Below are 13298 nucleotides of genomic sequence, written 5' to 3'. Positions count from 1 at the left end.
GACTGCAAATAGCCCCAGAAAAGGTGCAAACTCAGGATCCTTATAATTACTTAGGCTTTAAACTTACAGATCAAGCTATTTTTCCTCAAAAGATAGTTTACTCACAGGGACAGTTTAAAAACATTAATTGATTTTCAAAAATTGTTAGTTGATATCAATTGGCTTCACCCCTATTTAAAGCTTACTGCAGGAGAATTGAAACCTTTATTATTCTCAGAGAGAGTTCTGATCCAAATTCCCCTAGATCTTTAACTCAAAAAGGAATATTGGCTTTACAACAGGTAGAAGGAACTATTGAAAATCAATTTGTTACTTATATAGATTATTCTTTACCCTTGCATTTGTTGATTTTTAACATGACTCACATGCCTATAGTGTTGTTGTGACAAAAAGCATCTCTTATGTGGATACATTCAAAGACATCTCCTAAACGTAATATCCTACCATATTATGAGGCAGTGGCTCATATGATTGTGCTTAGAAAAAAGCAGGCACTGACTTATTTTGATAAAGAGCCAGACATTATCATTCAGCCTTTTACCATAGAACAAGATGCCTGGCTGAAACAACATAACACAGATTGGTTACTTGCTCAGATAGGATTTGAAGGAACTGTAGATAATCATTATTCTCAAGATAGGTTGATAAAAATTTTAAATGTACATAAGGTGATATTTCCTAAGATACTTCTTCACAGCCTTTGAGTAATGCTCTTTTGATTTTACTGACGGCTCTTCTAAAGGACGAGCTGGGTACTTTATGAATAATCAACAGGTAGTCATAGAAACTCCTGGCCTCTCAGGTCAGTAAGCTGAATTGACTGCGGTATTAAATGTTTTCCTGTTACAGGATTACTAGCCACTGCCCACAGAAGAGCCACTGTCCACAGAGGAACCTGATGCACTTACCAAGTAGATCCCGATGGTGAAAAACAGCTACACCCCCAAAATTGATGATGGCCCTGGACAGCAGGAAGCAGCTTAAGAGAAACAACACCCGAGTTCCCTTTTCACTATCAGCTTCCAACTCCCTTTTTCTTTCCTTCTCTTTATAATAACAAGAAGGGATGTATGTTGGTATCAGGACCTCCGAAACTCATGATATCACATAGGTGGGACCCGCAGCAACAGCCACCATATTCCCAGAATCCACTTGGCTCACCTCCCACCTTTACCCATGTTACCTCATTACCCATATATAAAGCCCCCCATTTCTCTCTCTCTCTCTCTCTCTGTCTCTCTCTCTCTCTCTCCTCTCCTTCTATTTCCACCACTACCTTGTCCCTCTCTTTCCTAATAAACCTCTTATACGTGGAACTGTTTTGGCCTAGTGTGCTGTATTCAGATGCGAGCTGTTCTAACACTTCTGTATATACATTTTTTTCTGTAGTATGATCACTCTAATAATCAGTTATATGGCTTTACATAGTGAAAACTTTCCCACATTCAATGCATAAGTGATTTCTTCCTTTTATGATTTATCTACTGTCCATTGAGTGTGGAACTTCTAGAGAATACTGTTTTAAAAATATTACATCCATAAGGTTTTTATATGGAATGAACTCTTACGATCAGTGAGTTTAGTCTTCTTAGATGAAGTTTGCCCACATTCATTGGAAATATGAGTTTTCTTTATTTCAAAGGCTCTTTGATGTTTAATGATTTGAGATTTCTTGCTAGTGGGGTTTGCATGTATTACTTATTTAACTGTATAATGGGATTCTTTACATTCTCCATTTAAAAATGATTTCATATTTTCTTGGAGTTTGATGGGGTTCTTAATTTCACAATTTTGACTTTGTTTAAATTTTATTTCAAAGATTTAATATATACACAAAATATATTCAATATTTTTATTGAAAGTAAAATGTTTTTCACTCTGATGAGCAGTATTTTTAGCTATATTATATTCTTCGTGGTATTCTATATTCCTCAGCATTTTATTTTCCAAGTGACTCAGCAGGTTAAGATTAACATTGCTATTTAGTACAATGAAGAGAAAAATGAATTATTTTTTAAAATATGGAATAATGTGTTTTTACTCTGTCTGTTCTTGTTTTACTTCCCTGGTCCCTTAAAATGTGACTTTGCAGCTGAAGGCCTAAGAACATAGCTCAGTGGTAGAACAAGTGGTTAGAATGCCAGAGGGTCTATATTTGATCCCTACAAACATAAGAAAACAATGGGCTTTTTAATCACAACATTGAGAGTCTAAAGCAGTTTTGTATATTATTGTTTTATATTTCTTACTTATTGATAGAAACACAATAATATGAAGCCAAAAATTAAACTACTTGTTGAAAAAATGCTTTGTAATTGAATGAATGAATACAGTTTTGGTTGCTTCATAAATAGATCTTCAATATATGCAAATAGATGCTTGTTTCAAGCAAATGTTATGGGGAACATGAGAACACATAAACAACAAGGATGAGGGAGACAATGGTCCTGAGTGAACATGGGTATTATGATAGTTTACATATACTGGACTCAGGGAGTGGTACTGTTGGAAGCTTTGGCCCTATTGGAGTAAGTGTGGCCCAGTTGGAGTAGGTGTATCACTGCGAGTGTGGGTTTTAAGACTCTCATTCTAGCTTCCTGCAAATCAGTATTCTGCTAGCAGCCTTCAGAGGATGATGTAGAGCTCTCAGCTCCTTCTGGACCATGCCTGCCTGGATGTTGCCATCTTCCCATCTTTATGATAATGGACTGAACTGCTGAACCTGTAAGTCAGCACCAACTAAATGTTGTCCATGTAAGAGTTGTTTTACGTATGGTGTTTGTTCACAGCAGTGAAACCCTAAGACAGGTATGTTTATGATATGATTCTCATGTATAAAACAATCTACTTATCTTTGCCATATACAAAATATACTTTAAAATTTCCATCAGTTTAAATTTTAGATAGGAAAAGCAGAATAAGTAAAAATGGAGTTGGGGGATGGTGCAATGTGAATTGAAGGAACAGTAGTTATTGGAAGGGCATTTTCTTGATTGCTAATTGATGGAGGGCTCATTCAGCTGTAGGTAGTACTATTCCTGGGTAGGGAGTTCTGAATTGTTTAATAAAGCTAACTAAGCCAAAGCTAGCAAATAAACAGAGAGCCAACAGAGAGGCAGAATTACTTTCTAGTTCCTGTCTCTCCTTCCCTGCTAGAAGTCCTTTCTCGACCTCACACAACAGTGAATTTCAATTTCTCTAGCAACTTTGGTTGATGTGAATGGTCTCTATAGCCTCAGATATTTGAATGCCTGGTTCCTAATTGGAGGAAGTGATTTTGGAAGAAATAGAAGGTAGTAGCTTTTGGGGGGAGTTGTGTCTCTAAGAATGGTATTTGAGGTTTCAAAAGCCCCTGACAGGCCCAGTCTCACTCTGCCTCCAATTTGTGGATAAAATAGTAGATGTTGAAAAAGTTTTAGGGAGAACAAGTTTTCAAGGCACCCACATAAACATAATAAAAGCAATATACATGAAAACCATCAGCCAATATCAAATTAAATGGAGAGAAACTTGAAGCAATCTCATTACAATTAGGGAATTAGGGAAAAGACAAGGCTGCCCACTCTCTCCCTATCTTTTTTTTTTTTAAATATTTATTTTATTTATGTGTATGAGTACACTGTAGCTGTACAGATGGCCATGAGCCATCATGTGTGTGACTGCTGGGAATTGAACTCAGGACCTCTGCCGGCCCACTAGCTCCGGCCCTGCTCACTCCAGCCCAATTCACTACAGCTGTCTTCAGATATCAGAAGAGGGTGTCAGATGTCATTATGGATGGTTGTGAGCCACCATGTGGTTGCTGGGATCCGAACTCAGGACCTTTGGAAGAGCAGTCAATGCTCTTACCCGCTGAGCCATCTCGCCAGCCCCCTCTCGCTATCTTTTCAATGTAGTACTTGAAGTTCTAGCTAGAGAAATACGGCAGCAAATACAAATCAACGTGATATAAAATGGAAATGAAGAAGTCAAGATATCATTTGTAGGTGATACAATATTATATATAATTAACCCTTGAATTCTACCAGAGAATTCCAACAGCTGATAAAGTACTTCAACAATGTGGCTGTATATAAAATTAACTCCAAGAAATCAGTAGCCATCCTTTATATAAATGATAAAGGGGCTGAGAAAGAAATTAGGAAGACCCTTCACAATAGCCACAAATAATATAAAGTATTTTGGTGTAAATCTAACCAAGGAAGTGTAAGTTCTGTATGACAAAGAGTTTCAAGACCCTAAAGAATAAAATCAAAGAAGACCTCAGAAAATGGACAGATTTCTATGCTCATAGATCAGTAGAAACAACATAGTGAAAATGGCCACCTTATCAAAAGCAATCTACAAATTCAATGCATTTTCTATCAAATTTCAAAAATATTTTTTACAGATATTGAAAGAACAATTTTCAACTTCATTGGAAAAGCAAAAATCCCAAAACAATCCTGAACAATAAAGGAACTTCTGGAAAAATAACCATCCCAAACTTCAAGATATATAACATTGCAGTAGTGATAAAACCTACATGGTATTTTACAGAAATAGTCAGATTGATCAGTGCAGTACAATCAAAGACATACAACTAAACCCATACACCTGATGTTTGACAAAGAAGCCAAAACCATATCATGCAGAACAGAATGTATCTTCACCAAATCATGCCGGTATAACTAGTGGTTTGCATGTAGAAGAATGCAAATAGATCCATGTTTATCACACTGAAAAAAGTTCAAGTCCAAATGGATCACAAACCTCAACATAAAACAGGACACACTGAATTTAATAAAAGAGAAAGTGGGAAGTAGCCTTGAATACATGGACACAGGAGAAAATGTCCAGAACAGAATATCAATGGCTCAGGCTCTAAGGTCAGCTTTTAATAAGTGGGATCTCATGAAACTGAAAATCGTCTGCAAGGCAAAAGGACAGTCAATAGGAGAAAGCAGAAGCCTACACATTGAGAAAGGTTTTTCATTAACCCTATATGTGATAGAGTATGAGAATCCAAAATATATAAACAACTCAAAAAGTTATACTCTAGAAAACCAAATAACCCACTTAAAAATGAGGAACAGAACTAAACAGAGACATCTCAACAGAATCTTGAATGGCCAATAAGCACTTAAAGAAATGTTCAACATCCTTAGTCAATGAGGAAATGCAAATCAAAATGACCTTGAGATTCAGAATGCAAAAGTTCAAAACCTCAAGTGACAGCAAGTGTTGGTGAGGATGTGGAGAAAGAACACTCCTCCATTGCCACTAAGATTGCAAATTTGTACAATCACTGAGGAAATCAATCTGGTATTTTCTCTGAAAATTGAAAACAGTTCTACCTGATTACTCACATATTCTGCTCCTGATCATATATCCAAATATGCTTCATCATTTCACAAGGACGCATGCTCCACTGTGTTCATAGCAACTTATTCATAATAGCCAGAAACTGGAAACATCCCACATGTCCCTCAAGTGAAGAATGGATACAAAAAAATATGGTACATTTACACAATGAAATACTATTTAGCTATTAAAACAAGGACATCGTAAATTTTGAAGGCAAATGAATGGAATAGAAAATATCATCTTGGGGGAGGCAACCCAGATCCAAAAGACATGTATGCTAGGTACTCACAGATAAATATATATAAGCCATAAAGTACACCATAGCCATTATACACCTCATATACCAAAAGAAGGTAAATAAGAAGGAAGATACAAATCAGGATGTTTGAATACAGTTTAAAAAGGAGAACAAAATAGTCATGGGAGGCAGAGGGAAGGAAGGACCTGGCTGGAAGTTAGAGAGTATGGAGGAATATGGGGTTGGGGTGGGTGCAGAATGAGGTATGGTGAAAGACAGAAGAGAGGTCCAAAGAGCTAATAGAATGAGTGGAAATATATGGATGCCAGGTGTGGGAAGTAGGAGAAATCTTTAGTAATTCCCAGAGACTTGGTATGGGGAGGCTTTCATGAGTCAGTGGGGCTGACCTTAGCTGCAATGCCCAACAGTAGAGATATGGAATGTGAAGGGAACCCCTCCAGTAGTTATACAGGGGTCTTAGTGGAAGGATGAAGACACAACCTTTCTTTCACAAATTTTGACCTAAAATTGTTTTGTCTAAAGGAAATGAAGGGACAAAAATGAAGAATGGAGGAATGGCTGACTTTAGCCAGATTAACCTTGATGAATAAAAATCCATGTTGTTTAGCCCATATGTTACCTCCATTTTTGTCATCATGGCCATTTGTTCATGGGACTGTTGGTCAGTGAGAGTGTTGGGAAGAGGGTGACAATCCACAGATAGGTCATATTATCTGTTTGGTTATTGAAGTCCTCATTGGATGAAGTCATTTTTGGATGCGTATTTACATGAAACACAAATATCTTTATATCCTTTTCTGAGATGAATCCATATATTCCTTCTACAGATGTCTGTTTTACAAGTTTTCTAATCCTGGTCTTTCCAATTTCTTGACCATCCAGACAATCCATTGGCCACAGCTCATGAATCAGTGAATAATTGCACATCTGACCATTTTTCCTTCTGCACAAAATGTATCACCATAAGTATTGCACAGAGTTTTCCCTTTGCCAGTATCTCACAGGGTTGTCTAAATCCTGTAGCGGTCTACTTCTGGGTAGTGCCTGCATAAGATGCAAAACCATCAGTAAAACCAGCCTTAGTCTTCTTTTCCTCAGTCAACTGATCTGAGGCATGCTTTGGAAAAGATGGAATTGTAAAGGGAGTAGAAACAACAGACATTTAGGCAATTTTCTCATATAATTTATTTGTGCCTTCAGGAGATTTTTAGGTCCAATCACACATATACCACTTCCATTTTATAATAGATTTCTGCTATGCTATGTGAATTGGTGGGTCAGATAACACCTAACGCATGGTGGGCAGCTCAGCCACATTATAACTTGATGATTCATTTTTAAATGTTCCATTTCCAATAAGATGAAATGTCTGGTCAAGTGATATTTTCCAAATGAATTTCTGCAGATGATGTTAAATAAAGTCTCATAAATCTACACTGTGATTTACCTATAGGTGTCTGTAAAAGGTTCCAATTAGTATGCCTTTGTGTCATTAAACATTAAAAATAAAAATGAGAATTTAGAGCTAGGTGCAGTGGTACAGACCTTGAATTTCAGTGCTCAGGAGACAAATGTAAACAGATCTCTGTGAGTTTTAAGCTAGCCTGGTTTACATACTCTGATCCAGAACAGCCAGATCTGCAAAATAGCTAAATAAATAAATAAATAAATAGATTTGAGCTTATATATCACTGTCAATTTCATATTGTTTACTCACTAATTTCTTTTTCTAAAAGTCCTACTTTTGTACTTAAAAACAAATAATTATCAGCAAGTTTACACTGTGTATTTTTCTTATGTACTGTTTTGTCTCAGTCAGTAACCTACAGATTATTTTTTATAACCACTCATTTCATATTATGAAACATATATATCAAAAAGTCAAGATGAAAAATGTACTTAATGCTAGCTCTTTTTTTTTGACCAGGACATTAATCAAACACATACACATTTCAGTTTTATAGTCATCCTACATAAAAGTATTTTGTTTGACTTCAGTTTTGTAGAAGTTCTTATTAAAGTCTTATTTAAATATATCTCACTAAATGAAATTTATATAACTCTTATTCAGGACTCATTATAGAGTCTGTAAAGACTATGTGAGATCTGAATTAAGACATAGGATTCCTAAATGTCACAGGATGAACTGGACTGCTGGTTTACTGATTCAGATGTTTTAGTAGCTGGTTTCTTTGCATGTTTTCATAGCATATAGGTTTGTTGAGGCTGTAGTTACTGTACTTTGACTCTAATTATTATCCATTTAAATAAGAGAGGAATATGTTTCAGTTTGACAAACTGATATTTCTTATTATAGTATTATTTTTGTTGTCTATTCTGGAATTACTTTCACTCCACTTTCCCATTTATTCTTAATGTGTTTATTTATTGCTTGGAGATTTCATGAATTGCTACAGTTTAATACCAAATGTACTCATTGTTTTAACTTTCTTCTGTTTGCTAAGAAGTGGAGCCTTGCTCCTGATATGATCATTCTGTATATTGGGTGATAGGACATACTAACATGGTTTTCATGTTCTAGGTTTTATGGGGAGAGAGGAAGGTTTTATAGATATGTTAATTACTTATAAAAATTAATAGTATATAACCCACTGCTGTAGGTGTAGAGATGGATTATGACAACATATCTATTCAATGATTTCCTAAGAATGAAAAAGGAGATCAGTAGTTTATGAGCTCAAAGCTCAAAATATCAATGGAAAACATGATTTCTTCACGGTAATTAAATATCTCATTTTGAATTGCTGAATTTAGTAGGACCATTGGTTTACCCCAAGTGAGAAATGGATTTCTTGAGTTAGACTTTACATAATAATGACATGTAGACATCCATATCGTAGTAGGAAAGTACTGAAACTCCTCCAAACTGGAAAAGGAAGACTGATACTGATACTCATTGGTTTTATTCAGCATGATGTCCCACTTATTTTGACTAGGCCTATCATGGCTTTTCTCATACATTTTTCCTTTCATCAAGCATTTCACTTTCTACCTCATCTTCAGTTGTTTTCATGTAAACTTTACTGCTTTACATTTTTGGCTAAATCAGTCCAAGAGTAGTTAATCCCTGAGCTATTGCCTTCTGTTGTCTCTACTGAAATCACAGTGCCTGCGGCTAGAGAAGAAGTTCTACAAACATATTTCCAGCTTGTTTTCCACTTACATACAGGGCCTCAGATGCAGAGCCTAAGGGAAGAAAAATGTTTCAGAATTCTCAGTGGCCATGGAAGAGTATCCAGAAAGAACTTGGGTGATTAGGGTGACAGTTTCACTCTTCAACAAAGTTAGTACACATACTCACAAAATGTGAGCTGACTATATATTTTCTGGTCACTGCAAGGTGTACATCTATCAGACTCACGGCTGAACCGACATGTGTGTTAATAGGATCTTCTATGTTTTTATTCCATGGTCTATGCAGATTCCCAGTCTTGAGTGTGCCTTTCAATACTCTGAGTGCTATTTCAGATTGAAGGAAAATTTTCACTGTGAAGGAGATGTAGTGATTGGTGCTTTTTTTCCACTTCATACTTTTTACACTGAAAAAAAAACTGCTCATGGAAATCTGATGAATGACTACAAGGATTTTTACCTACAGTAAGTGATTATTTTCCAGTTATAAATTTTTAGAATTGAGAATACATGTGAGTAAGGGTATATATGGAATCAAAGTTGATTATTCCCTGCATTTTTCATTATGACAATTCTTATCTTCCATTCTGAAATATATTCTTGAATTATATTTTTCTACTGAAATTTCTTCTCACAAAGTTGAAATAAGGACTTTTATTTTATTAACTTTAGTTTTTCCATTTTATAATAGGAATCTCTTACTCTTATTCAGTCTACAGCACCACATCATTTAGACATTTTCTATAATAAATCTTTAGAAGAAGGAATATTCAATTAAAGGGTGATCCAGTTTTTCAGGAGGATTCTGGAAGTTGACTTATTTTTCTGTATAAAGAAGTGATTCCACTAAAAACAACTTTGACTCATGAATGCTTGGTATGATGATTTAGAATCACTATGTTTTACCTATGTTAGATACTGCTGGTTTGAAGGAATCAGAATGTCAGTAGTTGGGGATACCTCAAATTTACAAAAATACCTTCACCTGTCTCAGATAATTGTCCTTAAATGTTCATCTAATAATGATCTTAATTCTCAGACAATTTCTCAATATGTCTATCTTGTCTCCAAGTGTCTCACTCCCACTATGTTTTCTTTCATTGTTATGATTATGTTATCAATATGCATTGAATAAAGTGGTAGCTACCCAAAGATGTCTCTTTTAGAATATCTGAATTCCTCAAGATTATAGGACAGTATAAAACAAGTCTGGTTGAAATTTATTGCTTCACTTTAATGGACAAAATCATCCTATTTTCTTTCTAATGGAAAATTGGTCTACTTTATTCCAGGCAAATATTCCCATAGCACTAGATATACATATGATAGGGGTTTGAAGGAGAAGAACATTGTTTGCATTTTCCTGTTAATAAAAGAAAGTTAGAAAACACATTCACAACCATACTGAGAATTTATGGATGGAAATTTACCAAAGGAAAATCTATATGAAGGTGGACTATATGTGGTCATTATAAAATTGCTGCATTTTGGGTGAGGCTTTTGTGGGCTAGTAAATTATCAAGTCATATAATTTTGACAGAAATGGATCCCATGTGAAAAGTCATTGAATGTTGAAGATGTTTTATCATATTTTATTTGCAATTGACATAGCAAACCTCACCACAAAAATTCAAAATTTCTTGTCTAAATGGAATAATTTTCATTTTATCTATTCAGCAGAAACCATATTTTACCTAGGATATATTCTTTTCTATATCTGTCAGTTTGGAAACATTGGATGGTAATGAAAACTCTCCAACTACACAGTGTGTAAAATTTTCTGTGAAGTTCCTTCCCTGTGGTCTCCTATATCACAGCTCAGGCTCCACTGTGCCTCAGTATGTAATATACTCTGAGTTTTGCAGCATTGATCATAAGTCTGGAAAGGGTATACTTACCATTTCATGAACTTTTTAATGCTGTCTTGTCCCCTATTTCCAACACACAGGGTGAACACAAAGAATGATTTAATTTGTCATGATATTGGAAAAGAAATCTATGTGATAAGTAAATGTTATTTTTATTCTAAAAGGTTAACATAGATTCTAATACAACACAATTCTTAGTGGACTATTTTTATATGCTGTGGCAAGTAAGCATGTAAATACATCTTAATTAAAATACTTTTGCCATGTTTCTGATTAAATTTTTATTTAGGTGTTTGTACTGTATATGTTTTTAATATAGTGTTCTATTTTTCTGTGTATATGTGTAAATATTCTATCTCACCTTCTGTCTCTTCAATGTCTTTTCCTCATTTTTCAATATGCATAAGTTTATTCATTGTAATGATAAAGATTCCAAAAGATATTGTGTGATTAAATCATATTTCAATGCACTAGGTTTGTTTAGTTCAGTTTTTTTCACTCTTTTTTAATCTTATTTAATTTTTTTTTTTTTTTTGCACTCCAGATTTTATCCCATTCCTCCTCCCTACTCCCTGTCTCCATGAGGATGTACCCACCCCACCAGACCTCTCCACTGCCTGGGGCCTCCATTCTCTTGAGGGTTAAGTGCCTTTTCTCTGACTGAACACAGACGTAGAAATCTTCTGCTATACATTTTTTGGGGGCATCATATCAGCTGGTGTATGCTGCCTGATTGGTAGCTCAGTATCTGAGAGATCTTGGGGATCCAGGTTAATTGATTGAGACTGCTGGTCCTCCTACAGGGTTACCCTCCTCCTCAGTTTCTTCCAGCTTTTCCCTAATTTGAGTACAGGGGTCAGCAGCTTCTGTCTATTGGTTGGGTGTAAATATCTGCATCTGACTCTTTCAGCTGCTTGTTGGGTCTTCCAGAGGGCCTCATCTTAAGCTAGATTCCACTTTGGGCCTGCCACTGTACCTCCTTTTCCTCAGGCTCTTCTCCATTTTTGTCCCTGCAGTGATTTCAGACAGGAAAATTATGGGTCAAAATTTTGACTGGGATGGCAACCCCATTCCTCACTTGATGCTTCGTTTTTCTCAAAGGGAAAGACCTTAGATGAAATGCCATACAGTAGGGAGAGGGAACTTATAGTTTTCTAATTGGAATTTTCTTTCAGGTTATCATAGTTGGTTAAACATTATATATGATACAAAGGAAAAATAAATATAATTATGGATTATTGTAAAGTAATAAAATTTTCTGCTTCTATATCCCTTTATGTGGATTTCACCAGAAGGTTTTGCCTAGATTTAGGGTGATTCTCATGTCAAATGATCCAATCAAAAAAAAAAAAAAAAAAAAAAAAAAAAAAGAAAGAAAGAAAAAAGCCCTTTCCATCAGATGGGTTTTAGTTAGTTGATTTCAGATTCAGCAAAAATTCACAACAAAGATTCACCAGCAATCCTACATACCTGGAATGTTATTGGTAGTAGGTACTGGAGAATGAACTCACGTACTTATGCACACATGGCAAGCATTTAGCTAATTGGAATAAGTCCATGGTTGTGTTTTGATATTTTTTGAAATGAAAAGAATGATGAAAATATTTACAAAAATTTTTTGATTGCTTCTCTCTTTCATTCTTATTTTAGTCTTTTTAGTTCTTAGTATTTCTCAGATTATTATTTTTATATATGCATCCTGATTAATGTCACGTAAGTCTTAGTTTTTGGTTTTCAAAGATTTTAGGTACAAAGACCTTTTGTCTATTGTTAACTTTGAAGAAAATGTTCGTTGGGTTTAAAAGAAATGCACCTCATAGTATGCAAGAACTAAGTCTCAGCAGCTGTCCAAAAGTGGATGTCAGAAGATGCCCACCACCCCAGCTACAGGCTCCCATTCATTTTCCTGGCTCTCTGAATCTCTCTCCTGTCTTTCCCCAACCTGTTACGGAGGACTGGTGGTAATTCTCGCTTGTCAATTTCACTGAATCTGGAATTAATTAAAACTCCACCAAATGGGTAGTTTTTACTCTTCTATGATCATGCCCTCCTTCTTTCTTCCTTCCTTCCTTCCTTCCTTCCTTCCTTTCTTTCTTTCTTTCTTTCTTTCTTCCTTTCTCTCTTTCTTCCTTTTTTCATATGTTTAAAGACAAATTAACAATTTTCATATGGATCCCTGCAACATGATTAAATAAGACTGATTTTATGTGAAATCCTAAAGTATGTCTGGTATGAAGGATTTAGTTATGAAATAAAAAAAATAACATAATCTTTATGAAACATTTCTTTTGAAAAGGAACACTTTTATTCTAATGTAAAAATAAATTCTTCTATGTACTTGGAATTTGGGATCTTGCAGAGGGTAAGTTATTTTCTTCATTATTGGTTATAAAGATGAGGATATGGTTCAGAAGGGAAAAGGTTTCAGGCGCAAGTGTAAGGACCAGAATACAGATCTCTAGAAAATTGAATGAACACTTGTAAACCAGTGATTCTTTAGAGGACAGGAGATAAACACAAGACAATCCCTAGAAGTTTGCCTGCCACATCGCCAGGCATATGCAAAAGAAGGGAATAAATATATATATTTTTTTCTTCTGCTTTTCTTTTTTTTTTATTTTAGATATTTTCTTTATTTACATGCGAATTTCTCCATTCCCAGTTTCCCATCC

General features: G+C 35.2%; 1 protein-coding gene across 1 annotated transcript in view; it reads left to right on the top strand.

Annotated features, from left to right (window-relative positions):
- The first annotated feature begins 8999 nt into the window (after window positions 1-8999).
- Window positions 9000-13298, top strand: part of LOC116077524 (vomeronasal type-2 receptor 116-like) — a 21873-nt gene continuing 17574 nt past the window's right edge. Inside the window, exon 1 of the mRNA XM_031352113.1 lies at window positions 9000-9223. Within this exon, the coding sequence (XP_031207973.1) occupies window positions 9000-9223 (224 nt within the window). The remainder of the gene's footprint in view (window positions 9224-13298) is intronic.

The sequence above is a fragment of the Mastomys coucha genome, unplaced genomic scaffold, assembly GCF_008632895.1.
Source record: "Mastomys coucha isolate ucsf_1 unplaced genomic scaffold, UCSF_Mcou_1 pScaffold5, whole genome shotgun sequence".
NCBI lineage: Eukaryota > Metazoa > Chordata > Mammalia > Rodentia > Muridae > Mastomys > Mastomys coucha.
The sequence above is the reverse complement of the archived record's forward strand: the minus strand, read 5'-3'. Positions and strand labels throughout refer to the sequence as shown.